General features: G+C 43.7%; 1 protein-coding gene across 2 annotated transcripts in view; it reads right to left on the bottom strand.

Moving 5' to 3' along the window:
• Positions 1–4,664: 4,664 nt before the first annotated feature.
• Positions 4,665–26,800, bottom strand: part of PDSS2 (decaprenyl diphosphate synthase subunit 2) — a 259,690-nt gene continuing 237,554 nt past the window's right edge. The window contains exon 8 of one of the 2 annotated variants that reach the window (XM_004753444.3): positions 4,665–5,509. In XM_004753444.3, coding sequence (XP_004753501.1) covers positions 5,351–5,509 — 159 coding nt within the window. In that variant the 3' untranslated portion in view covers positions 4,665–5,350. Of the gene's footprint in view, positions 5,510–14,187; positions 14,289–26,800 lie in introns of those variants that run through there. The other variant, XM_004753445.3, reaches the window with a different exon arrangement.

Genomic DNA, 26,800 nt, shown 5'->3' with positions numbered 1-26,800 from the left:
GGCAATGAGCAGATCAAGCTGAAAGGAAGCTGATGTAGCTTTTCTAGGAAGATGGTCAGCATCTCCAAAGAATGAAAAAGAATAAAAGCCTGAGAAACTTTCTCTTTCTACAGAAAAGAAAGAAATATGAACATGCCGGGGCACCTGCGTGGCCCAAGGTCATCATCCCAGGGTCCTGGGATGGAGCCCCACATCGGGCTCCCTGCTCAGCAGGGAGCCTGCTTTTCCCTCTCCCACTCCCCCTGTTTGTGTTCTCTCTCTCTCTGTCAAATAAATAAAGTCTGAAAGAAAGAAAGGAAGGAAGGAAGACAGACAGAAAGACGGAACTATGAACATTCCTTCACCAGGGCAGGCTGAAAACTTAGCACATCAGCGCCCCAAGAGCAGGTGGGGTGACCTAGAGAAAGAGGTGGATCCCACCATCAGGTCTGGCCTCTCTAGACTCTCCCCAGGTGACACTTGGTTTTTAGTCACCTTTATTATGTATGTATGTATTTATTTATTTTTTAATTTTATTTATTAGAGAGAGCACAAGCAGGGGGAGCAGCAGTGGGAGAAGGAGAAGCAGACTCCCCGCTGAGCACGGAGGTCGATGAGGGGATCGATCCCAGGGTCCTGGGGTCACGAGCTGAGCCGGAGGCAGTCCTTCAACCCACGGAGCCACCCAGGTGCCCCTTCAGTCACCTTTAGAAGCATTTTATCTCCTTAATGGAAAGGCAGGACCCATTTTGCAAGAAGAAAACAGTTAATTTGAGATCAGGACTGAAGGTAGGGAAGAGAAAGAGGTAAATGATTATTTTGTTAGATTGCTTTATGCTTGTAAAAGAAAGTGCAAATAGCTTTAGTATTACTAAAACATGATTAACAATAATGGAAACTATTAATAATAATGGAATGACAATTATGTCCTCACAGTTTAATGAATTCAAGAACCAGTCCAATTCATTTCTGCCCTTTTGTGCTTTAACAAAGGTGTGGCATGTCTGCTCTACCGTGAGGGACAGTCATTCCAGATTATAAAGATAGATTCTGGAGCATCTATTGGTCAGAAAGGTGATCTTAACAATAGGATTTCCAAGTGGGAAGATAAATGAAGTGGCAGGAAAGGAGCTTCCTGAGATTAAGAACTCTAGGAAGGAGCTTGACAACTGGTTTTCTGAAAAGCAAGGTTCTCTTTATCAGTGATGAACTTGCTGATTAGCTAGAGTCTTAAAAAAAAAGAAAAGAAAAGGAGACGTATCCTTTAGCTGTACTTTTGTTGATCAGACATAATTCCCCCACACCTGCTTGCCTGGAGATGGCCATGTTGGAGCACCTTCTCAGACTTAGACTTTGAAGAAAGATCATCATGGATTATTCTATTCCAACTGCTTTGCAATCACTGGAATTCAGTGTGTTGCAGATACTGGGCCTAAAAAAAGGTCTCTATCTTTTTGGAGTTTTTTTTTTTTTTGTTTTGTTTTTTAAGATTTAATTTATTTATTTGACAGAGAGAGATCACAAGTAAGCAGAGAGACAGGCAGAGAGAGAGGAAGGGAAGCAGGCTCCCTGCTGAGCAGAGAGCCCGATGTGGGACTCGATCCCAGGACCCTGAGATCCTGACCTGAGCCCAAGGCAGAGGCTTAAGCCACTGAGCCACCCAGGCACCCTTTTTTGGAGCATTTTGTACTAATGTATATGTGTTTTATCCCAACTTGTTGCTGTCACCCACATCCTGGGCCATAGCAGTAATACTGTCACGGGTAAGACACAGTCTCAAACATTAGAGAGTGAGACCTGCACCAGGCCAGTCATGACACTGAGAGTTTATTTTTCGGTGTGCCTACATAAACCACATTATGTGAGCAAGAAAACATGAAGGCGATTTAGTATCATCAAGTAAAACTTACAACAAAGTTTAATGACAGTCATAAACTGTATCTTCTTTCAAAGACTTCATAATGGCAAACAGCTCACTATCTAATCCGTATCTCACGGATACTGTTTTTGTATGCCAGGAAACGGGTTCAAAGTTGGGGACTTTAAAAGCAGAAAACTTAGTGGGGCGGGAAACTGCTTTTTAGTTTCTGGGAAAATAGAATGTAAGTGTTTAGAAAAGAATGTCTCCCGGGGTGTGACTAAGAGATGGGTCGGGTAGGAAGGAGGGCGGAGAAGGGGGAAGGACCTGCACGGAGTTGGGTCAAGGTGTGGCCAGGGAGAGGGGCGGCTGCGTGAGAGACCTGGAATGCTCTGGGGGGTGGGGGGGGGGGTGGGGAGTCTGGCCGCCATCTGCCGGAAGGCCATCTCAGTGTTGTGCAGGGAGGGACCCAAGGGATCTGTTCCACAGGATTCTCGGGGCACCAAAGCTCCACACTGGTCTAGGTGGTGGGGGCTGGTAGGGACTGGCTGCAAGGGTTAGAGTCAGGAGACTGTAAGAAAATGTGTTGGGGACGCTGAGAAGAAAAAATATGGAGGCAGAAGAACACACAGCATGAAGGGAGTTAGTTCGTTTTGGGGATCCGGAGGGAGGCTGGACCATATATAGTCAGTCAGCAGAGGAAAGACTCAAGATCAGGAATCGGGGCAGGAAGCAGACAGGAGGCCGCAGGCTCGAGATCTTGGAAAGCAGGGAAGAGAAGCAGAGGAAGAGAGAACCAGGCGCTACCTGGAAAGACTCTCTGGTGGGGAGGTGGGGAGGTGGGGCAGGCCAGGCGGTCAGAGGTGGTCCGCTGGGCCTGCTTCTGCATCTGGAGAGGGTCAGAGGCTTAGCCCCAGGGCGTGGCTGCGGGACCGGAAAGAGAGAGCACGCCCTCACTGTCGCAGCCTGCACACACCGGAGCAAGACAAGACTGACAGGGAGGAGAGTGTGGCTGGTCTTAGGAGCCTGAACTGAATGAGGTTTGGAGGAGCCAATTTGCAAGTTGGGGGGACCAAGTGGAGGGGAGCAGCACAATGGCTGATGAAGGAATTCTTCCCTCTAGCAAGAAACTGGGGATGGGGGGGTGACAGAGAGGGGGTGGAGGGGACATTCTGAGGCCAGAGTCTTACCTGGTCGGCAGTGATGTCCCCGGGCGCACCCAGGCGGTAGACTAAGAGGTGTGATTAGGCATGTCTTGGTGCCCCAAATTTCTCCCTAAATTATCTGAAATTATAAGGACATAAGAGTTCATAAACAAACATCTCTATAAAGAAGGGGCATGAAGAAACACTCTCACCATTTAAAGCTGGAGAGTAAATTACCCAACAGTGTTAGGTTTAACAAAAGCCCGAGGAGAGGTTGGGAGAACTTTGCTGAGCGGGAAGACAGAGGCAGAGCTCCCTCAACACTGAGGGCAGGACACCTGAGCCAGGGGAGGAAAGGTCCCAGAAAAAGCAGAAAGTCAGGTGCTGAAACAGAAGACTCCAGGATTACAGGCCATACAAAAGAGAGCTAGGAATATTGTAGGCCCTAAGCCACGAGGCCGTGTCGGAGGAAATTTGCTAGTAAGTTTTATGCACTCCTTCATAGCCTCTCTCCCCCTGGGTCTCATCTTTCCTCCTCCCTGAACCTCACAGAGCATCTCTACCATCCAGGGTCAGAAATGACAGTCTTTTAGAAAATAAAACAAGGCCGGAAGGCATACATTCTCTCATTTATTTAACAGAAGAGGAAGTTGAGGCTCAGGGGGAAGTGACTTGCTCAAGGTCACCCAACAAACGAGCTGCGAAAGCAGAAACAAGAGCCCAGGAATCGGGCCTCAGAGCACCCGACCATCTGCTTCAGAAAACCGACAAGTTCTCAGAAAACGGACAGGTCGGGGTAAGTTCCTGCATATCTAGAGAACAAAAAAAGCAGGACTCCTCCTTTGTGGAAGTTAATGATTAAAACCTAGTCTGATCTAATGTGGCTAACCAGAGTTACTAATTAAGCCAATTTCTTCAAGAAAAGACCGTTTCAAACAGAAAAGCATTCGCTAAAGCTAAATCTACAGGCGTTCAAGTTGTGGTAGCACGAACTATACGATTATAATATTTTAAGTATATTAAAAAATATTTCATAATACAATACCTTAACCTCTGCAGCTCACATTTTCTCTTCATCGCAGGCCACATGCTGGGTCCTGATAAAATGGTTTCGTAACTTTGGGGGGAAGGAATTTAACTAAAATAACTTCACTTAGTGTTTGAGTGAACGAGGTAATAAAATCTGTTTGCTGTGTTCACTGTCTGCAGATAGGGCTGTAATTACACCACATAAGGAAGAAAGGTAGCTGAGTCTCAATCTGGATCATTTATGTAAACTCAGCCTTCTTGTCCACGGTCTTCTCATATTGCATGCAGGCAAACCACAAAAATCATCTCCATGAACCACACAGAGACGGTGTCTGATTGCAGGCCTGTGAGATTGCTTGTATTCTCTGTAATTGGATGTCTGTGGTTCAAGACCAAAATGTGACATTCTGAATTAAAAAAAAAAAAATTGACAGTTTATTCCCCAGATCAACAGTTATGTATGTGACACTTGTAAAAGTTGTAAAGGTATTCTCTAGACTGAATTATGACAAATGAATACATCCTCCTTGAAAAAAAAGCATCCCGTTTGGCTTTAAAAAAAAAAAAAAAAGAGTTTGGGTCTTTGAAATGCATTTGAAAAAAAAATTTTGGTCTTCTAGAAAGAAAAGGAAGCCATTCCTACTACAACCAAGTTAACATATGATAACATTTTAATCTCCTACTTCAAATATTTAGCATTACTTTTTCAGCAAATTTTTCCTAAAAAAAACCAACCCTTACCAAAACCAGTAGCGCGAAGTGTATTCATACTGTACCTACAGATACAGAGACGTAATTGCAAGGAGACAAAGCACATTTTTTTTTCTTCATTATCAAAACTATCGTCCCTTATAACAATTGGTCACTAGTTTTTGATTTGACAGTCCTCGCTGGTTGGCACCGATCGTGTTTCTCTTGACACCTGCCGCTTCCAGCTTGCTCTGCCCTCTCTAGAAGGCAAACCACAGGCCACCGCCCCGGCGCCATCCCGGGCTCGGTCCAATCAATAAGGACTTATTTCCTGTCCATTTGCTGAGGTCACAGGAGCGAATCTCATTAATTATTTCTGCTACTGCAGCCTCAAGTGTGCTGCTGGCGTGACAAGTGAAAACTGCTTGACCTTTTTTCTTCTAATTTTGTTTGTAGCAGTTCCAAAAAGGAGGCAGGATTCATTTACCAATGTGATAAAAGGAAGGGGGAAAAAATGGATTATGATTTTAAAGTCATTAAGACATTTAGATATGCCATCGCGAAAGCTCTCCTGATCCCCTCATCCCCCAGGTTTTTTGTTTTTCGGTTTTTTCCGGCTAACGAACAATAGTGTCTTTTTAATTTGGTGTCACGAAAATCTGGTCACTGCAAACACAATGTTTTCTAAAGCAGATCTGGCCTCCGAGGGAGGAAAGCTCTCCAGGGCCTCCAGTGCCTTGTTTCCATGGTAACGACACAGGTCAATAGCTGAAGTCACACCTTTGCCAGCTTTGATTGTTTCCCGCAACTGTTAAGAAACAAATGCACAATAAAAGTCAGTTTTTCAGGTACCACAGTTAAATTGGGGAGGGGAGGTGGACACGGGGCGGGGGAGGGGGGCACAGTGTGGGTTCGTTGTTTCTGCTACGTTCTTTTTGAGGTAAAGAGGACACCAGTCCCTAAAGGTTTGGAGGCACTACCGTTCCCTAAGGCTGCTAGGTGTCTGGGCTCCGGAGGAACACAATTGGCTCCAATCAGCCTAATGACGCCTCCTCCCCCCGCTCCCACCCCTTGATATCCTGAAATGTGCCCCTCTGGGGGACGGCGGTAATGAAGGCGGAGGGCATTTACATCTCTGGCATTTTGAATGCAGCAGCCTGATATTCTTACGTGAGGAAGGCTTCATTAACATCCTACTTAGTGACTTTTTTTTTTTTTTAAATGCTGTATGCTGACACAATAGTCTGTATGAAAATTCAAGAAAGACACCTTAGTTGAGGTCTGAACGCTACATTTTTTTAAAACTAAGAGCCTTTATTTGACTGGGAAGAATGAACTGAAACACACCTTTGTAAAGGATAAAGGAAACTCTTGCCAGCAAGTGGAGTTTATTTCTAATCCCTCTTTTGGATGACGGGGAAGGGCCAATAATAGGGTTACCCTTCAGAGCTGAAAGAGATTTATAGTGACTTGGTCAGCCTGCTTCCTTTTCCCCCAGTTCCCTCTTCTCTTTCTCAGTGAATACCTCTACCTAACTCCCTAAATCAGAAACCTGGGGGGGGGGGTCCTCCTTCATGCCTCATTTCCGGTCAGGCCCTCTGGCCCCCAGAGACTGGGTGGGGCCAAAGGACAATGTTTTTTGTTTTTGTTTTTGTTTTTAAATAACAGGAACTTTCAGAATTGTCCTCAGTTGTTGTTGTTTAAATTTATTCATTTATTTGACAGACAGAGATCACAAGTAGGCAGAGAGGCAGGCAGAGATGAGAAGGGAAGCAGGCTCCCTGCCGAGCAGATAAGCCCAATGCGGGGCTCGATCCCAGGACCCTGGGACCATGACCTGAGACGAAGGCAGAGGCTTTAACCCACTGAGCCACCCAGGTGCCCCCAAGGGTCAAGTTTTAGTCCGTGAGTGGAGAGGGATGTAAGTCACTTTTGGGCGGTAGCATTTAAACCATCCGCATAAATCCCTCCAGAGCCTTCCCCAAGGTGGCTATACTGCCCAGCCACACTGGAGAAGTTCCTCGTGCTGGATTCCAGCGTGACCACAGTGAGCGCCATGGTGCCTCTCCTACCTGCGTGGGCCCTGGAGCATGGGCAAGGAACACATCTTGTTGAGACCACAGAGATTGTGAGGTTGTCTGTATCCATCTGGATGGACGGAGTCTCTAGATCCTAGCCATTCCGTCTCTTTTAGAGCTCTCACATTTATCCTCCCCTCTTCGTGCTCACTGCCGCGACCTCCGTTCAGATGACCATCATCCCTCGCCTGGCTTTGTTTGATGCAACCACTTCCTCAAGAGTCTTCCCACCACCAGATTTTGCCCCTGGACTCCATCTGTCATGCTGCCAAGGAGAGCTTTATAAAATGCAAATGTGATCTTGTTTAAAATCCTTCACTGCTTTCCAATACCCCTCAGAAGAGTCCAAGCTCTCTCATAAGGTCACAGAAGTCCTTTCCTGATCTAGCCCTTGCCCAGCCCGTGTTCTCCCATCATCATTATTTAGGGAAACTGCTCGCAGCTGTTATCTCCCCTGAGACTGTTCCCGTATCTCCCCACATCCTTCAAACTCCCCAAATTCCACTTGAGCGGAATATGCTCAGCTAGGCATGAGAGCCCTAAGGAGCTGGGTGCCCCTTCTTTCCCTTGGGGCTCCCCAAGTGCCCTGTGCCTATCTGGAGTACAGCATTATTTTTTTTTTAGATTTTATTTATTTGACAGAGAGAGACACAGTGAGAGAGGGAATACGAGAAGAGGGAGTAGGAGAGAGAGAAGCAGGCTCCGCGCTGAGCAGGGAGCCTGACGTGGGGCTCAATCCCCGGACCCTGCGATCATGACTCGAGCTGAGCGTAAGGCAGACGTTTAAGGACTGAGCCACCCAGGCGTCCCCTGGAGTACAGCATTATTATACAGTGTTGTACTTCTCCATTCCCATGTCTATCTCTTCCTTAGACTTTAAGCTACTGCATACAGCATGTAACACGAAGGAATAAAAGAAACAATCTGCTTTATTCCTCTAATTACACAGAGAAGAAAACAGAGGCTCATAGAAGCTCAGCAGCTCACCCAAGATCACAGGTGAGGAGTGGCACAGCTGTGGTCAGAAGCCAGGGTTTCCAACACCCCGTCCCGCAGTATCGAACACTACACTCTGCCAGAATCTCACTGCCCCACGGGTATTGCCACACATTGCACGTGAACTTCAGGACTATTTCAGCCCAGGATGCCCTTGTCTCTTGCCAACCACTGAAAGCATGAAGGCACTCAAATGGTGGATTCGAATCCCACTGTAGCTTTATAATCTTAGAGGAGCCATTTAACTACTTGGGGTAATAGAGGCAGTTCCTTGTAGGACTATTGGAGTCAACTACCTGAGACAGCACAGAGTGCTAGACAGTGTCTAAACACTACAAATATTCCAAACAACTGAAGTCTTCTTCCTCCTCAGGCTCTTAGAAAGCCAACCCATCCAAAAGATGAAGTCTTTTGTAGCTTCATGCACAACAACCTCAAAGGTAGTTGGAGAAGGATAAGGAAGAAAAGCAAAAGGGAGGGAGAGGGGGGAGGAAGAGAGAACATGCTCTCAATTTTCATTATCTTTAATTACCCCAAACCTAACTTAGACAGGCCAACATTCTGTATTCTACACTTTAGGTTGGTACCTGCAGGCACATGCATAATAAATGCATGAGTGGATTTCAATGTGCAGACATTAACTAAACACTTATTATGTGAAAGTACGATGATCCTTCTCTGCTTCATGGATCAGGAACTAGTTAAGGGTATACTGTAAAAAGCAGCAGAACTACGGGACGAATAAAGGACTATAAATGATCAAAGAAATAGAGATCAACTGTAATTAGAAGAGATTCAAGAAGACCTTATAGGGTAGTGAGATTTGAGGCATGTTTGAAAATGTTGGTAAGCAGTTACAGGGTTGAGGGGAGCAAGGGAATCTTATTGAAAAAGCTTAAACAAAGGCACAGAGGAGACCAGAGTACAGTGTCCAGGGAATAAAGGTAGATTGGTGTGACAAGCCTTACAGGGATAAGTAACAGGGGATCCAGGAGGGCTCTGAAAACTAGGCTAAGAAATCTGAATTAAAAAAAAAATTATTATCAAATATTTTAAAAGTACAGAAAAGTTCAAAGACTAGAACAGGAGTTGGCAAGCTGCAGCTCGAAGCCCAATCTAACCCTGCTATTTTTATAAATAAAGTTTTATTGGCACATATCCATGTCCGTTCAGTTACATATTGTCTGTGGCTGCATTGGGCTCTAGTGGCAGAGCTGTACACACACACAGAGCCTAAAATACTTCCACCTTCGCCTTCTCGGACTGGCTGCTGACTCCTCGTCTAGTGCAATACATGACCACATAACTACTGACAGTCAACAATTGTCAATATTTTGCTATTTTTGTTTTATCTACTTATATGTATGTGTTTTCTCAACTGTTTGCAAATAAGCTGTGGGCAGTGGTATGCTGGCTGGTACGTTACCTCTCCAGGGGAGGAGAAAAACCCGGTTTGTAGCATTTGCAGATTTTTGTGGTATAAAAACTCCCATCACAGCTGATCACAAGAGACCAAGGACAGTGGAATCACAAAATTCTGAAATATTTAACAACAGGCTCTGAGCTGGCAGGACTTGGCTTGAACACATGTTGGGCTGCAGTAGGCTTCACCCTTGCTTTGACTGCAGCTCCTAAGAACTCTCTCCTGCATAACCAGAATATTGTCACAACTAGGAAAGTTAACAATAATTCTCCACCATTGTGTTATATCTAGTCCATGAGCAAATTTCCCCAGTTGGCTCTAAAATGTCTTTGTTAGTGGTTTTATTTTTTCCCCTGAATCATGATGAGTCCTGCTTCACACACTGCATTCATCTGTTACGACACTTTAATAATTTTCTCCCCTATGATATTGCCGTTTTGAAAGGATCAGGCTGTGTTGTGCAATTGCATTCTACATTTCTCTCCTTCTCTCTCTTTTTTGAGATTTTATTTATTTATTAGAGAGAGAGTAAAAGCAGGGAAAGCGGCAGAGGGAGAGGAAGAAGCAGGCTCCCTGCTGAGCAGGGAGACTGCTGAGATGGATCCCAGGACCCCTGATCATGACCTGAGGTGATGGCAGCCTTTTGACAGACTGAGCCACCCCTGCATCCCTCACCTGGGGAACTTTAAAGTGCAGATATCTAGGCCCCAATCCTAGAGACGGATTTAATAAGGCCTAAAAATGCTTCTTAAGTCATTCCAATGATTAGCCAGATTTGGGAGAACCTTACCTGCTGGGGGACATATTTTGAGTTACTGTATTTTAAAACAGTTGGGTTGGGGGCGCCTGGGTGGCTCAGTCAGTTAAACGTCTGCCTTCAGCTCAGGTCATGATCCCAGGGTCCTGGGATGGAGTCCTGCATTGAGCCCCCTGCTCAACAGGGAGTCTACTTCTCCCTCTACCCTTCTCACCCCTGCTCGTGATCTCTCAAATAAAAAAATAAAATCTTAAAAAAAAAATAGTTGGGTTGGTTTTACACTTTTTAAAAAATATTATAGTCAACATTAATGAACCTTTTAAAAAAATATTTTATTTATTTGACAGACAGATCACAAGTAGGCAGAGAGGCAGGCAGAGAAAGTGGGGGGAAGCAGGCTCCCCGCTGAGCAGAGAACCCGATGCAGGGCTCAATTCCAGGACCCCGAGATCATGACCTGAGCCAAAGGCAGAGGCTTAACCTCCTGAGCCACCCAGGCACCACAAGGGTTTATACTGTTTTGACCACCATGTATTGTGCACCTGTATGGCATGGGTATGTAGTAGGTGTGGGAGATACAAACACAGCTGCTTCCTCTGAGGACCACCTGTTAGGGGGCTGCCCTAGGGCAGCAGAGCTGGAGGGGGTTGAAAGGACTGCTGAGGGACTGGACCTACAACTTTGGTTCTAAGAGATGCAAGAGATAAGACCACAATTAGAAAAATCCCTTTTTTTTTTTTTAAAGGTTTATTTATTCATTTGAGAGAGAGACAGAGAGGGTAAAGCAGGGGGAGAGGCAGAGGGAGAGGGAGAAGCAGATTCCCTACTGAGCTGGGAGCCCAATGTTGGGCTCAATCCCAGGATGTGGAGATCAGGACCTGAGGTAAAAGGCAGATGCTTAACCATCTGAGCCACCCAGGCTCACCACACCATTGGAAAAATTCTTTCCACTTTTGCTTTCACCTGCATTTTGACTGGGCAAAGCCTTAATAAATGCACAGACAGAACTTTCCTTATTAGGATATGGCTAGAAGAGGCTGGCATGCCCTCTGGCCTTTATGGCTTGAAAAACATTTTTAGTTGTAGGGTGAGTGATGTAAAAAAATACAAAAAGGTGAATTACCAGTCTGTGTTTTTTACTTCTCTGATATAGCACTTTAGGGCACTAATATAATTAAATCTCTAATTAAGTCAACTGAATAATTATGTAAGTGCAGCATCACCTGCAATAAATTAAGTCCAAATCCCTTGCTAGAGGATCCAATTAAAGACATTAACACAGAGAGAAAAAGATGCAAAGTACTTAAAGTTAAGTGCATTATTATTTAACATTTATTAAAAGGTGTTATTAAACACCTTTTCAGTGATAAATGTTGCTTTTATGAGACCCTTTTGAGAAATCATCATATGCTTTTGAAAACCATTTGGTTAAAAAAATTCTCTTAAATAGTCAAGACAAGCCCCTGCCATGAGATCTGGGCAGCTTTAAGTGGGTGAGACAACTGCTTCTCTCTGAAAGACTTTCAGACCTGGTCGAAACCCGAGCCCAGTCTTATCTTCTCATCTCATTTTACAGGAGAAGGTAATTAGGATGAGATCGGCTGAGGGGTAAGAGCCAACAGCAAATCTGAGAAATGGCCCGGGTTTCATTTCTGCACATCCAGAGCTGTTCCTCTCTATAGCACTGGAACAGAATTGGAAGGAACCCCAAGTTTTCCTTTGCCCAAACAGAGAAAGTGCCATAGAGAATGGGGATGCTGAAACTCAGCTGGAAATTAGGGTAGACCTTGCTCTGTAGGAACTGGATAATAGAGACTAGGGAAGTCGAAGCAGTATGTTAAAGGGTTTTGTTTGTTTGTTTGTTTGTAATGGTTGAAAACACTTGAATAAGGAGGAGAGTTAACAAATGGCAGCCATGCTGTTACGGAAAGAGACCACTCATCTCCTAATCGAGTGGAGAAGTGGACCATGCTTCCCTAACGGGGATTAAGAAGATGGCAGAAACCAACATGCCGTAATGATAAAGGACTCCAACCTGGTACTAGACTCAGGGAAAGAAAGGACCAGCACGCATGGTTTTGGACACCCAGACCATATATTAGGAAAGCACATTTAAAAATTAGTGAAAAGACTGCCATGATTCCAAGCGATCATAAATGGAAATCGTTCAAGGGGGATGAGAGCCTCTGAAAAAACTAAATTTCAACTATGGTCATCATTAATTATAAAAGAGCCCAAAATAAACAGCTACAGAATAAGGTCTCTTGGGGCTCAGACTGGAAAAGGCCCAGGTATAAAGGAGCAGCATTTTGCCTCCTCCATTGCTGAGCCTGGGCCGAGCAGCTGTTCTGCACAGAGCTGCACTGTGGAGACCGGATGCTATCCCTGATTTGAAGGAGCTGACAAAGGAGAGGTAGAAAGCTGTGAGAATTGTGTGGCAATCCACCCCTAAGTCTGTATTATCACCAGGACACTTGTCACACATGTTTTTAAAGTGCCATTCCTCACAGAAAAATGTTCAGAAACAACCTCATCAGAATCTGCTGAAGACTGATGGGGGGTGCGCAGGGGAAGGAGACGATGACAAAAATAAGAGGCATGAAAATATCACGGCAGTATGTCAAAGAAGGACAAGTGCTCTCAAATAGTCCCCAAAGATGGCGTAATATTAAGAGAAGACAAAGGAAACAGAAATAAGGCATGAATTAAAAACTGTAAAGATGAAAATAAATTCCATGAAGAGGGGACTTTAAGGATGAAACAGCCCGTTACAGGTCGTCAGGGAGGAGGCAGCTCCCAACCTGCCTTAGGTCTGGCTTCCGGTATCCTCTGCATTTTAAGGCCACCACCACTCCCATTCCGAACACAGTACTGCCCTTTTGGACAAATTACTGCACGACACCCTCACTGAGCCTGCTCCCCGCCAGCAGATTTCTCACGCGTTCTGCCTGATATCTCTGGCGGCACTTCCCCTCTCCGTCTTCCTCCTCACTCTGGAAACCCAGTTTCCAGTCTAGAGCACCTTGACAGCGGCATCCACTTACCTCGGTCCTCTTCATGCTCCCAGTGCACACAAATGGTCCTTTCCAGCTACTGAAAGACCTAAGAAATCTCAGAGATGAGAGATTCAACTGACGAATGTCTTCAAACCCAGGACAAAAGAAAAAGATGAGGACAGAGGTGCATCTGGAACAAAGACCAGTGAATTTACGCACAATGATGGCAAAATTTTAAAAAAGGTTAGCAAATAGATGGGTTGTGACATCTAGGAAAAAAGTCAGTGCTGATGGCAGCCCCGGGACAGGTGGGTCACAATGAGCAAATCATTACAAAATATTCTTTTTTTAAAAAAAAATATTTTATTTATTTATTTATTTGGCAGAGAGAGAGAGAGAGAGAGATCACAAGTAAGCAGAGAGGCAGGCAGAGACAGAGAGGAGGAAGCAGCTCCCTGCTGAGCAGAGAGCCCGATACGGGACTCGATCCCAGGACCCTGAGATCATGACCTGAGCAGACGGCAGCAGCTTAACCCACTGAGCCACCCAGGTGCCCCCAAATATTCTAATTTTTCTTTCGATATGGCCACTCACTGTTAGCTTCAGAAACAGTAAAGAGAGTATATTTGGGTTTTATTTTATTTTATTTAAAGATTTTATTTATTTGACAGAGATCACCAGTAGGCAGAGAGGCAGGCAGAGAGAGAGAGGAGGAAGCAGGCTTCCTGCTGAGCAGAGGGCCTGATGCAGGGCTCGATCCCAGGACCCTGGGATCATGACCTGAGCCGAAGGCAGAAGCTTTAACCCACTGAGCCACCCAGGCGCCCCCTTTAATTCTTTTTTTTTTAAAGATTTTATTTATTTATTTGACACAGAGAGAGCTATCACAAGTAGGCAGAGAAGCAGGCTGGGCGGGGTGAGGGGCGCTGGTGGAACCAGGCTCCCTTTTGAGCAGAGAGCCCGATGCAGGGCTCGATCCCAGGACCCTGAGATCATGACCTGAGCCGAAGGCAGAGGCTTAACCCACGGAGCCACACAGGTGCCCCCTCTTTCTTTCTTTCTTTTTTTTTTTTTTTAAGATTTTTAAAAAATTTATTTGAGAGAGAAAGAAAGCACAAGCAGAGGGAGAGAGAAAGGGAGAAGCACACTCCTTGCTGAGCAGGGAGCTCAACATGGGACTCGATCCCAGGAACCTGGGATCACGACCAGAGCCAAAGGCAGACATTTAACCAACTAAGCCACTCAGGCACCCAGTCAACTATATTTCAATAAAAAAAAGAAAAACAAAAAACAACCCCGATTTGGTTTCTTTCCTTTATCACAGTTCCATGGATTACCTGAAAGAAGACGGAGAAGAAATATGTACTAGATTTTAATTTTCAGATGTCATATAGCCAGGAGAGAAAGCTAACACATGGATAGCATCAAAATCTTAATGGTTTTCACATATTGAAAAAAGACGGAGACTCGCGAGATACAATGTACAGGGATAATTGTATAGTTCTACAGGTTCTATAGGTTCCAAAAATTCATTGTACAAGTGTGAACCTCAGTTTGACAGTGACTCATAAAGAAGTGGTGAGAATCTTTGCTAACCACATTCTTTATATAAGCCAAACGGTGATATAGATTCAAGAAAATTTAGAACAAAAGCCCAAACACAAACTTTGGCAGCATCAACAGAAGTACATATCCAAAACACAGGCAGGAATGGTCAGGCTGTACTGTTTGATGGTCAGTTTGTGGTTAGAAAACCATGCTCTGTCCTGGGTGCTATGGCCACGTATCAAGATGGGCATTCAGGGTAGCCTGGCTCCAGTATTAGGATGAAGAGGTATTTGAAAACACGCACCTAAGGAATGTTTAACCTGGAGGAAAGGATTACAGGAGGAGATGAAAGCCATCTTCCAGCACCTGACGTGATCAAATGGAAGATGGAACAGTCCTGTTCTGTACGCTTCAGGAGACAGGACGAAGAGGTACAGGGTGAAATTTCTGGGAAACAGACTTCAACAGCAGGTAAGAGAGAGCTTTCAAACAACTAGAGTTGTCTAACAAGAGAATAATTATTTTTCACCAGCTGTGAAGCCCCTGTTTTTGGAAGTCCTCAGCAACTAGATGATCACATCAGAGAAGGGATGAACAAAATTCTTTTTTTTTTTTTTTTCTTAAGATTTTATGTATTTATTTGGCAGGGGGAGATAGAGAGAGGGGGAGAGAGAGAGACTGAGAGAGCACAGCAGGGAGAATGGCAAGCAGAGGGGAAGCAGGCTCCCTGCCGAGCAAGGAGCCCAACGTGGGGCTTGATCCCAGGATTCCAGGATCATGACCTGAGCCCAAGGCAGACAGATGCTCAACTGACTGAGCCCCTCAGGCGTCCCTATGAATAAAATTCTTAGCAGATGTGGGAGGTGGAACAAGGCAGCCTTCAAAGTCCCATCCAACTCCAAGATTCTAGCTGATAGTGCTTCAATTGAAAGGTCTTCCCAACTTCTCTGATTGGCAAGACTTGGTACAAAAGGAAAAGCTGTAATTAAAACTTTTCTCTAATATGATAAACATATTATGATAAACAAACAAATTGCAAACCACCTAAGAAACATTCGTTTTTCCTCAGAACAGCAGATTATCTGCAAGAGTCTACAGAAAGAAAATCTACTGATTTAACTAAATATCTTATTTCAGCAAAGGAAAGGGGACAGAAATAAGAGAATTTTTAAAAAAAGATTTTATTTATTTATTTGACAGAGATCACAAGTAGGCAGAGAGGCAGGCAGAGAGAGAGGAGGAAGCAGGCTCCCTGATGAGCCGAGAGCCCGATGCGGAGCTCAATCCCAGGACCCTGGGATCCTGACCTGAGCCGAAGGCAGAGGCTTTAACTCACTGAGCCACCCAGGCACCCCGAAATAAGAGAATTTTTAGTTCCTTCCTCGAGCACATGAATTCATGTGCCAAAGGACAAGAATGATACAATTCCCAATATTAAAATAGCCCATAATCATAACAATACTAGCAATAACAACAAAGACAACCTCACAGTACTTATGTGTGCCCAGCACTAAGACATACTTATCTTCAATCTTTACAACAGCCCTATGAGGTAGCTACTAACATTATTCTTATTTTACTGATGAACAAACTTAGATAAGAGTTAACTTGCTCAAGGTAACATGGAAGATAAGTGCTGGAGTCAAGATCCAAATACTTCTTGCTTTTAAGCAGCATGGTATAATGCTTTTCCTTTCACTCGTATGTGCACTGGGAGGCATATCAATTTCATCTGGAAGAGAACACCTATCTATGTCAATAATGTCCTTTGCAAACCTGTGCCCCAAGGGCAAATTTTTTCAATATACATCATAGATTTTTTTTTTTTTTAAAGATTTTATTTATTTATTTGACAGAGAGAAATCACAAGTAGATGGAGAGGCAGGCAGAGAGAGAGAGAGAGGGAAGCAGGCTCCCTGCTGAGCAGAGAGCCCGATGCGGGACTCGATCTCAGGACCCTGAGATCATGACCTGAGCCGAAGGCAGCGGCTTAACGCACTGAGCCACCCAGGTGCCCCATGATTTTTTTTTTTTAAGATTTTATTTATTTATTTGACAGGCAGAGATTACAAGCAGGCACAGAGGCAGGCAGAGAGAGGGGAGGGAAGCAGGCTGCCTGCTGAGCAGAGAGCCCGATGCGGGACCCTGGGATCATGACCTGAGCCGAAGGCAGAGGCTTTAACCCACTGAGCCACCCAGGCGCCGCTACATCATAGATTTTTAAGAAATACATTAAGTCAAATAGCTTTGGATAAAATTCTATTTACAGAGATGATGGAAAATTGAAGCCATTGTTATATTAACCACGTGCCTCTATAACAATATATACATTTTTTAAAAAACCATAACTAAAAATGCCATATGGCTGCCAAACAAATGTCAGTAAGAACTGGAAATGGAGGGGCGCCTGGGTGGCTCAGTGGGTTAAGCCGCTGCCTTCGGCTCAGGTCATGATCTCAGGGTCCTGGGATCGAGTCCCACATCGGGCTCTTTGCTCAGCAGGAAGCCTGCTTCCTCCTCTCTCTCTCTCTCTGCCTGCCTTTCTGCCTACTTGTGATCTCTCTCTGTCAAATAAATAAATAAAATCTTTAAAAAAAAAAAAAAGAACTGGAAATGGAAAATTTCCACATTTCTGCTAAGAAAAAGGCCATAAATATTTTAATTGATTAGGTATAATCTTCAGGTCATACTTTTTATTTTTTTAAACTAAGGCCCTGAATAAGGCTCAGATATCATCACCTCCACTTTATAAGTCACAAAACTAACATATTTTTACTTAACTCCTTAATATTGAAAACTTATTTTTACCAAAAATCTCAACCAAAGAGTCTGACTGCAGTAATGGTACCTGCTGTTTCACACAATCACAGGACATCATTACCTCATGTCATTTTCACTATACGTCATTATTTTTTTAAAGATTATTTATTTATTTATTTGCCGGGGGGTGGGGAGAGAGAGAGCAAGAGAGGGAGCGCGCACACAAGCAGGGGGAGCGGCAGGCAGAGGGAGAAGCAGGCTTCCCAGTGAGTGAGGAGCCCAACATGGAACTCGATCCCAAGACCCTGGGATCACAGCAGAGCTGAGGGCAGCTGCTTAACCAACAGAGCTATCCAGGCGTCCCGTTTTCACTATTTTTAAAAACCAATCTTGGGGGCCACCTGGGTGGCTCAATTGGTTAAGCGTCCGACTCTTGATTTCCGCTCAGGTCATGATCTCAGGGTTGTGAGATTGAGCCGCTGTGTTGGGCTCTGTGCTGGTTGTGGAGCCTGCTTGGGATTCTCTCTTTCCCTCTCCTACTGCCCCTCCCCTCACCTCATGCACATGCCCTCTCTCTCTCTCAAAAAAAATTAAATGAAAGCAATCACAGGGCTCATCATACTACATTTAAGTCATTGGATGGGGAACCTGAGTGGCTCAGTTGATTGGGCGCCCAACTCTTAATTTTGCTGGGGTCATGATCTTGGGGTCATGGGATCAGGCTCTGGGTGGGTTTCTGCACTCAGTAGGGTGTCTGCTTGGGGATTCTTTCCTCCCTTGCTTCTCCCCTGCTTGTGGTCGGTCACTCTCTCTTTCTCTAAATAAATAAATCTTGGGGACAAAAAAGTCATTGAATAAAGGACTAACTAATGAGTTCAAATTGACAAATATAATTTAGCCCATACTTTAACATTTTTCCATTCTCTTATAAAACATCAGAGTATTTTTTCTTTTGCAAAATAGTCCAGAAAACTCCTGCAATATGTATTAATCTTTACAATACTTTTAAAATAAGTTCTTTGTGTTCTTTTGCAGAATTAAGATCATTTTGTATAATTGTATGAGCATGTGTGACACACACGGCATTTGTTACTCTGCTCTTCTTTTCCCTTGCTGAGTCTTGGGACCTGAAGCCCCGTGGAGATGGGAGATAAGAGAAGAGGTTTGCTCTGGGAGGGACAAAATGCTGCTGTTTCCATATACGGCAGTTTTTCAAGAACCAGAAAAGAAACCCCCAGATGAAGCCACATAGGAACCTTTTTTAATCCAATAAGGGGATAAGGTGTTCTCCTCCTAAGACCGGTTAATCCATTTCTGCTGTTTCATAATATGAAAAACAACTGTAGAGAGGCAATGAGCAAACGTTAGTAGGAAAACTGTAGACTTGGACATGTGTGATCTTGGGCTAGGCAACTTCTCTAAGCCCTCATCTGTAAAATTGGAAAGATCGTATCATACCACATGAAGTGATTAAGAAGAACAAATAAGATGATGTGTGGCAATAAGATGATGTCCCGGGTGGGCCAGGTGGGCCAGTGAGATTTGTTTCAGAGCTCAATTCACGACACCATGTCTTAGCAGAGCACATTTATGAGTCTGTGCTGTGGACTACTATCCACAAATAGCTTCATAACCAAATAGCTCGTTTCATACAAATGATCATATCTGAATATATACATCCCTATTATATGTACAAATAATCCAAAATCATACATTCATATATACATATGTATAGAGTTCAGTACCCCTACATATACATGCATATGCATGTATTTAGAGGTATTTTCATGTAGCTAAAAACATTTTACTGACATACTCAAAACTGACCTAAATTGTTGACTCCTTGACAGAGAATTCAGGCAAGGTAGTGCTTCCTTCTCAGGGCGCCCAGGGGGCTCAGTCGATTGGACGTCTGCCTTCAGCTCAGGTCATGATCCCGGGAACCTGGGATCAAGCCCTATGTTGGGCTCCCTGCTCATCAGGGAGCCTGCTCTGCTTCTCCCTCTCCTTCTGCCCCTCCCCTGACTTGTATGCTCACTCTCTCTCAAATAAATAAAAATAAAATCTTAAAAAAAAATTTAAAAAAAGTAATGCTTGCTCCTTAAGAAAGACAGTTCAACTTGTACATAGCTCAGGGTAGGAGCCGATGTACCTGATTCCAAAATGTAATTAAATGGACGAAAATGTGCAATTTGTTTATTTATTTTTAAAAGATTTATTTTATTTGAGAGAGTGTGTGCATGGGCTGGTAGTGTGGGCAGGACAGGGAGTATGACTCTCAAGCCAACTCCCCCTTGAGTGCAGAGCCTTACATGGGCCTTGATCCCACCACCCTGAGATGGCCTGAGCCAAAACCAAGAGTCAGACGCTTAAGCAACTGAGCCACCCAGGCACTCAGATGGACTACAATGTAGAATTTAATTCTTAGTTTATAAACTTCCATTGGCATTTCACTGGAATTTGAGGTTAGTAATATGGAATTATATTAAATTGAGGCTTAAATTGCATAGGAGAGCAATCATGCCTTCTGAAGGAAAATTGAACTATTTATAAATAATCTCAGATTTATCTGTATTCTGATTCAAAAATAATTTTTTATTTTTAGTATTATATTCCAAAGAGGAGCTTAATTATACACATTGAAATTCAAAAAGCAAAACATATAGGTTATAGACTGCCGCAACGAGCCACTCTTTGCCTGTAGCTTTTTAAAGGGAACTCTGTAATCTCATGACGAATATTATGCTGGTTATTTAATTAAAAAGAATATTGTGGGATGAGAGCAATCACGTCATGTAGGTATGTGACAGTCCTGGGGGTTATTTGTGGAACACATAAACTACGTGCATACATTTCTTACGTATCCATTTCTTAACTCCTCCTTATGTCTCAATTTTTCATCTACTTTAGCATTTGGATGCTGGTAACTGGGGATCACTTGCCTCAAAACTATCATCACTACCACTGCTGTCTACAGGACCCTAGATTTCTAACATCCTAACAAGTATCCTGATACAACATGAGCTTAAAACACATTTAAGACTTCCATCACTAACGTCCATGTCCAACAACAGAAAAACTATCTACCGAGAGTTACAACGGTGACATTATCTTGCAGGCAGGTTACATCAGACTGGGGGAATGCAGGAACCAGCATACGGGGTAAAGAAGTTACTGTCTGTGCCATGTAATTATTGTCATACCTGTGGGATGAACACTTCTTCCAGAAGGAGATCTCTACGATACAGAGTTACCGAAGGTATATTTGTTAACATAGATCCTTGCCTCCCTCAAGAGAATGGTAATGAGAAGTCATTTTAAATGTTTATATCCATAAACCTTTCTTTGAAGAGTGAAGAATGCTTGCCAATTAAAAAAAAAAATCCCAATAATTATTGCACTAGATCAGCAAACATAAATCGTAATACAGACATTTACTAGAAAATCCCTATTTCTGAGACAAGAACAATGTTGGATTATAGAGTGAGGTATCACGCCTCCCGGATGTTCATAAAACCAGAGCCTGCATTCAAATTCTCCCTTGCTTGTTTCATAGTAGGTCTAAGCCCTCTGAGAAGCAGTATGGTGGTAAAGAGTAGATCCTGTGGAGTCAGCGAACCTGGACAGAATCATGACTCTGTGAGATAGTAACGGTGTGGACATTGTGAGGTTATTTGATCTCTTCCCCATAAAACGAAGGGATTCAAAGATAGAATTCGATAGAGCCATCTGATCAAAGTGTTTTGTGTGTCTTGAGCAGAGTGCACAATGAGAGACGTGTACTAGGGTAGGCATCGCACAGAGATCAAAGCACGTAGAAAGGCCTACAACCTTTTTAAAGAGGAGCACACAAGTCTTTTTAGCTGAATCCAAGATAAAGATGAGTATAACTTCCTCAGACCTAGGACTGGGAGACCTTCTACAGGGGGCACCATCGCACTATGCAGGAATCTGTCTTTTCGCGGTCCACCTCTGGCTTCATTATGATCTGGTGAATAGATAAGATCTTTCATCAAGCCAGCAAGTCAAAGATTTGTGGGAAAGAGACAGGATCCACTTGCCCAAAAGCTTAAGTAGCATCTTACGCATCACTAGCCAATGCTGCAGTGTTTGTAATCTCTACCGTTATCTCAGTAATTCTGTTTGAAAAAGGAGGTGGCACTGCCACCTTGCCATTTCAGGAAAGGCAGTTCAGCTCTTCCTGATGGGGGAATGTGGGGGAATGGCTTCACATGTGCCAACGAAACAGATTATAGCTTTCTGATACCGATCATGCTGAAATCGCAAAAACCTTCAAATCTGTATAAAACCAGGCTGTAAATGAGTGTCTGAGTTTGGAAGTATCAATCTAGGTAATGACAAAGACCTGTTACTTACTGAAACCACATTCGGGGTCTACATGGGGGTGCCTCCCTTTTCTTTCTCTTCAAGAACGTTAATTTTGGAAAGCCCGTGCCTTGCCGCTGTTTTTAGCCAAGGAAAGGGAATGGTATTTCCTTCGATCTACTTAAAACAGTTTCAATGGACGAAACAGGCTCCTCTAGGGGACAGAAGGCTCTATCCTCCACATAAAGGCATATAGGCACATCCTGTGCACAGGTGGCTCCTGAGGCCACTAACTGGGAGCAGTAATTGAATCCAGCTCTCCCACAGTGCAGAGCAGTCACCCACAGAACCAGCCTGGAGGGCATTTTTAGTTCGCTTTCTAGACTACGATTCAAAAGGTTACCCCAAGTGAATCTTTGTTTCAACCCAGGGAGTGCAAAGCATAGAGGATGTAACCATCTCATTGCAGATATACTTCGGAGGGAAAAAGAACAAAGGCAGAGCCAAATACGCCTCACGAATGAAAAGAACAGAATCGAGGCACAAACATTTGGTTTATCTTGGGTTATTCACTCATTCTATTCTATTCTATTCTAATCCAACAAATATTTATCTGGTACCCAGTATGTGTGCCAGGCACTGTGTTAGGCCCTCAGAGTACAGTGGTGAGCAAAACTGGACACGATTCCAGGCTTACAACTAAAAACTGGTCTTCACCAACAATCTAAGTCGGCCGTAGCTTCCTGATGAATGACAGATATTATGTAGCTATGTAATTTTTTAGATGTCAGCAATTCAAAATGGTAATTTTAAGATTGAGAGAGACTGTCCCACTAAATATTATTATTGTGAACTAATTTCTCAGTTACATATAAAATTAGAAACCCGAGATCAGTGAGCTAGGAATATACGATCTGAAGGGAAAAAAAAAGATCTGCAACTATGTAGAGAATTGAATTCAAATAATATCAATAGTATTGGGGTTAACAATGGAGAGAATGGCACATTTTATGATGTCACAAAGAGGCTTATTATTGATAGAATTTAATAATATTATTCATGATCCACAGGGGAACAGAGATTATGACCATCAAGTCATAATCTTGACTTGATGCCACTGAGGTGTGTGGGATTGTTAACACCTCAGAGAACAAGAATCTAATTTTAAAATAACATTAAGAAATTAGAGGAATAGATCATCAAAGCAAGATGATAGTCACTGGGGATAAATGCAAAATAACATACTCAGAGACTTAAGGAGGAAAAAACTAGCTTGATGACTAGAGATGAATGCACGTCCAAAGAGCAACTGTTTTGCAAAAAGACTTGAGGGTTCATAGTAAGGCATGACTCTGGTTCAAGATACTAAATATGGTATATGGAGCCCAATATGGGGCTTTGAACTCATGACCCTGAGATCAAGGTCTGAGCTGAGACCAACAGTGGGACTTGTGTAACTGACGGAACCACCCAGGTGCCCCTAGAATTTATTTTATTTTTTAAAATCATTTACTTAAGAGAGTGAGAAAACACAAGCAGGAGGAGGGGCAAAGGGAGAAGCTGGCTCTCTGCTGAACAGGGAGCCTGATGTGGGACTCATTCCCAGGACCCTGAGATCATGACCTGAGCCAAAGGCAGATGCTTAGCAGACGGAACCACCCAGGCATTCCTTTTTATCTGGTTTTTAAGGAAACAAGGGGTGGAGGTGGGGTTTCAAGCTTTCAGATGGCAGTCTTGGCAGTCCCTTGTAGCACCTATCCCTGTGGGGTGGTTAAGTCATCAGATCAACACCCTCAAGGCCTGCTCAGTGCTAGCTTTCTGTTTTCCTCAATTGTCTTCCATCACTTCAACCACTCCAGGCGGTCTAGCACAGAAACTCGCAGTGTACAAAAATGACATTTTCCAACCATGTATTTCTGCCTATTGCCACAGAAGCAGACATGCAATTTTTTAGGAGTCTAAAATTAAATTCTGGTTATGTCACTAAACACATGATTTCAGGCAAGTTACTTGTCAATTCCCCGCAGCTCAGGTCAAAATTCTAAATCATATGTGAGTCCACATTTCAAAACCAGAAATCTTAAAAAGAAAATGTATTTATTCGGGGCACCTGGGTGGCTCAGCTGTTAAGTATCTGTTTTAGGCTCAGGTCATGATCCCAAGGTCATGGGATAGAGCCTGCCCTGCAGGGAGACTGACTCTCCCTCTCCCACTCCCTCTGCTATGTTCCCTCTCTTGCTGTGTCTCTCTCTGTCAAATAAATAAATAAAGCCTTATTAAAAAAAAAAAAAAGAAAATGTATTTATTTTAAAACATGCTGAAGTGTTATCACCTTAATGCCCATATTTATATTTTTAATGCTTTCTTCCAGTCTTTATCAAAATTTTACATAGCTGCACCCATATCATCATGGTATTTGGATTTTCTTAATTAAACACTATGATAAACACCTCATTTAATTGGACTACAAGTCCTTTATGGGAAAAGATGGGAGAAAATGACCATGCTTCTATACAGTGTCTGTTGTTACCACGAAAACAGAAATCCTAAATGTAAAGACAACTTCAGGAGGTTAGAGGAAACGAGAGGTTTAGTCCATCCAATGATGCCGTATGGACCACTCTACCAAAGGAGCTAATGTGAAGTCCCAGGGTAGGAGAAGCAGCATCTGCCCAAGAAAGGGGTATGCGGAAGAGAAAACACAGTAACATCTGGTCTCTCAATGTGCCAATGTGAAAAATTCTCAGAGCCAGTTAGCTAGGGTTATGAGAGAGAACGAGCAGGCAAAAACCGTCTGCCAAAAAAAAAAAAAAAAAAAAGGAAAAAAAAAAGTCTGGCTTTGTCAGTAAAGAAAGGACAATAATATTTACAGAAAATTTTCTATACTCAAGCTTCAAAAAAGTAGAATTTTGGACTCAGTCTGCAGCAAAATGGTGGAAGCAATTTATGGATAATAAAAGAAAAAAAAAGACTAACAGGGGCAAACCCTGGAAAGGAGAACCGTGACACGAGAGGAAAGTCTCTTTTTTCTTCTTGAAGGGAAGTGATGATATGCGAGCAAATGCAAATGTGTGCGGACAACCCTGTTTGCTGGTGGGAGGAGAATTTTAATGTGTACCCGATGCAAATGCGTTTTATAATAAAACAGAATGTGCGAGGCCTTCTGAGGGCGGGGAGGGAGAAGAGCAGCTCTGGACACCGAGCCTGAGTGTGCTGGGACACAGTCAGAAGCTCGTGCTTCTCTGCAACCCTGAACAGACCCCAGCAGGGAGGGCACGTCAAAACCCCATTCCTTTAAAAATAATCTCTCTCTTACGTTCAACCGAGAACTGGATGCGTAATGAATTAACACCTGCAAGATCTTTCTTTTCCCGGTGCTTAACCTTGAGCAACTCTATGCTTAGAGCGAACCTCAGGAGGAAGACATGAAAAAAGCAACTCTCTCTTCTGTACTGCATCGTGGGGAAAATTATTAGGAACTGCCCAGGAAAAGACTAGAGAGGACTGTAAAGAAAGCTCCTATAAACCATTTATAGTCTTTGTGTCAAAATTAGCATGAAGGTCAATGAAGCTCCCCCTTCAATTCAAGGCCTGGTCCAGGGTCTTGTGAAGGAATGAGCCGGTGGCCGGCAAAGCGCATGCCTGAGTCTGGTTTTGACCACCTAGGTACTCTTTATTTCTGCCTGGGTATCTGCAGCAATTATTATTTTTTAAAAAAGATTTTATTTATTTATTTGACAGAGATCGCAAGTAGGCAGAGAGGCAGGCAGAGAGAGAGAGGGAAGCAGGCTCCCCACTGAGCAGAGAGCCTGATGCAGGGCTCGATCCCAGGACCCTGGGATCCTGACCTGAGCCAAAGACAGAGGCTTTAACCCACTGAGCCACGCAGGTGCCCCCATCTGCAGCAATTCTTAAAAAGAAACTGGGAGAGAAGTCTGCATCTCTAGGCTGGAGAGATTTAAGCAGCCATTTTGGAAGTGTTAAAAAATTAAAATTGTAGAAAGCCGAACCATAGGTGCCATGTTTTGCCTGAAGTGGTAAAAATACCATCTGCCTCAGTCTTTTAGCAGCAGGCTTGTTTCGAGGAGCAGTAGGGCTGAACTGCAGGCATACGCTCAGCTCCAGCTGGGGAAAATACACAGACGTTTGTAGATGTTTTTCTAAGCAAGAGGAGTCAACATATTCGTTTTCTTTCGACATATATATGTTACCATAGCAAACCAAGCGTGAGTGGGGTCCGAGAAGCTTCTCCACCAGTCCCAACAAGCACCCATGAATTCTTAACAGTTCAATAGGTGGCACTCTTTCCTCTAGCTCCACACTGAATTCGCCGAGCTGGACCATGGGGCCGGAAGCCCAGGGAGCAGGGAATGGAATCTGAGATACACCCCCCAGGGGCTGCGCCCATTGCGGTAATTAAGATCCCCATCGCATTGTGCATATGAGCTCAAGTGCTAGCACTAGCTTTCTGGGTCATACTCACTTCGGATAATTATATTCTGTCTTCTAGAACTTCCTCAGTTTTAACTAGGGAAGGAAGACATTCCTTGTTGTTCTATTTTAGAAGCTACTGTGTGGAATTGCTCTACAGTGACATAGCCGCCCCTGTCCTTGCCCGGACTCAAGGTGGATGAGTTTCTACAATAGGTAGAGTGCGCCTATGAGTGTGTTAACCACCTGATAGAGGGGGGCGAGACGTAATGAATGAATAGTTGTCGAGTACTTTGGTATCTTAAGCTGAAAGGCACTGTGGGGGTGTAAAGCATTCATCTCTGCTCTCTATCGCACCAGGCGCTCAATTAAAAAGTACTTCTATTTCTTATCTGAGTGACTGAGTACAGACCACAGTTTTGCAGAAAGCGACAGTCTCAAGATTCTGCTGAAAATGCTTTGGAAACGACCACCCTTCTATCTCTCCCTTCACCTCCTCGCCCTGCTAAGACCCACAGATTTGGAGAGATGGCAGGTGAGGCCGCAGAGCACACGGCCAAAATAATTTTCCATGGTCCTCGAAATCGGATTTTTCAGATAAAATTTGGTTTTGGGGTAAATACCACTTGGAATTAACAAAATTTCCAGGCATGAATACATTTCATGATGATCTCCAGAAATGGCTGCTGAGTTTTCCAGATGTAGTTTTTACAGATAACCCTACAAGGGCAGCCCTGAGCTGCTAAGCATGGGGCCTCCGTTGGTCAGCACGAGCACCATGCTC

This window comes from Mustela putorius, unplaced genomic scaffold (genome assembly GCF_011764305.1).
Source record: "Mustela putorius furo isolate JIRA1106 unplaced genomic scaffold, ASM1176430v1.1 tig00000450_pilon_pilon_pilon, whole genome shotgun sequence".
Taxonomy (NCBI): domain Eukaryota; kingdom Metazoa; phylum Chordata; class Mammalia; order Carnivora; family Mustelidae; genus Mustela; species Mustela putorius.
Note: the sequence above shows the minus strand (reverse complement) of the source record. Positions and strands in the feature narration are given on the sequence as shown.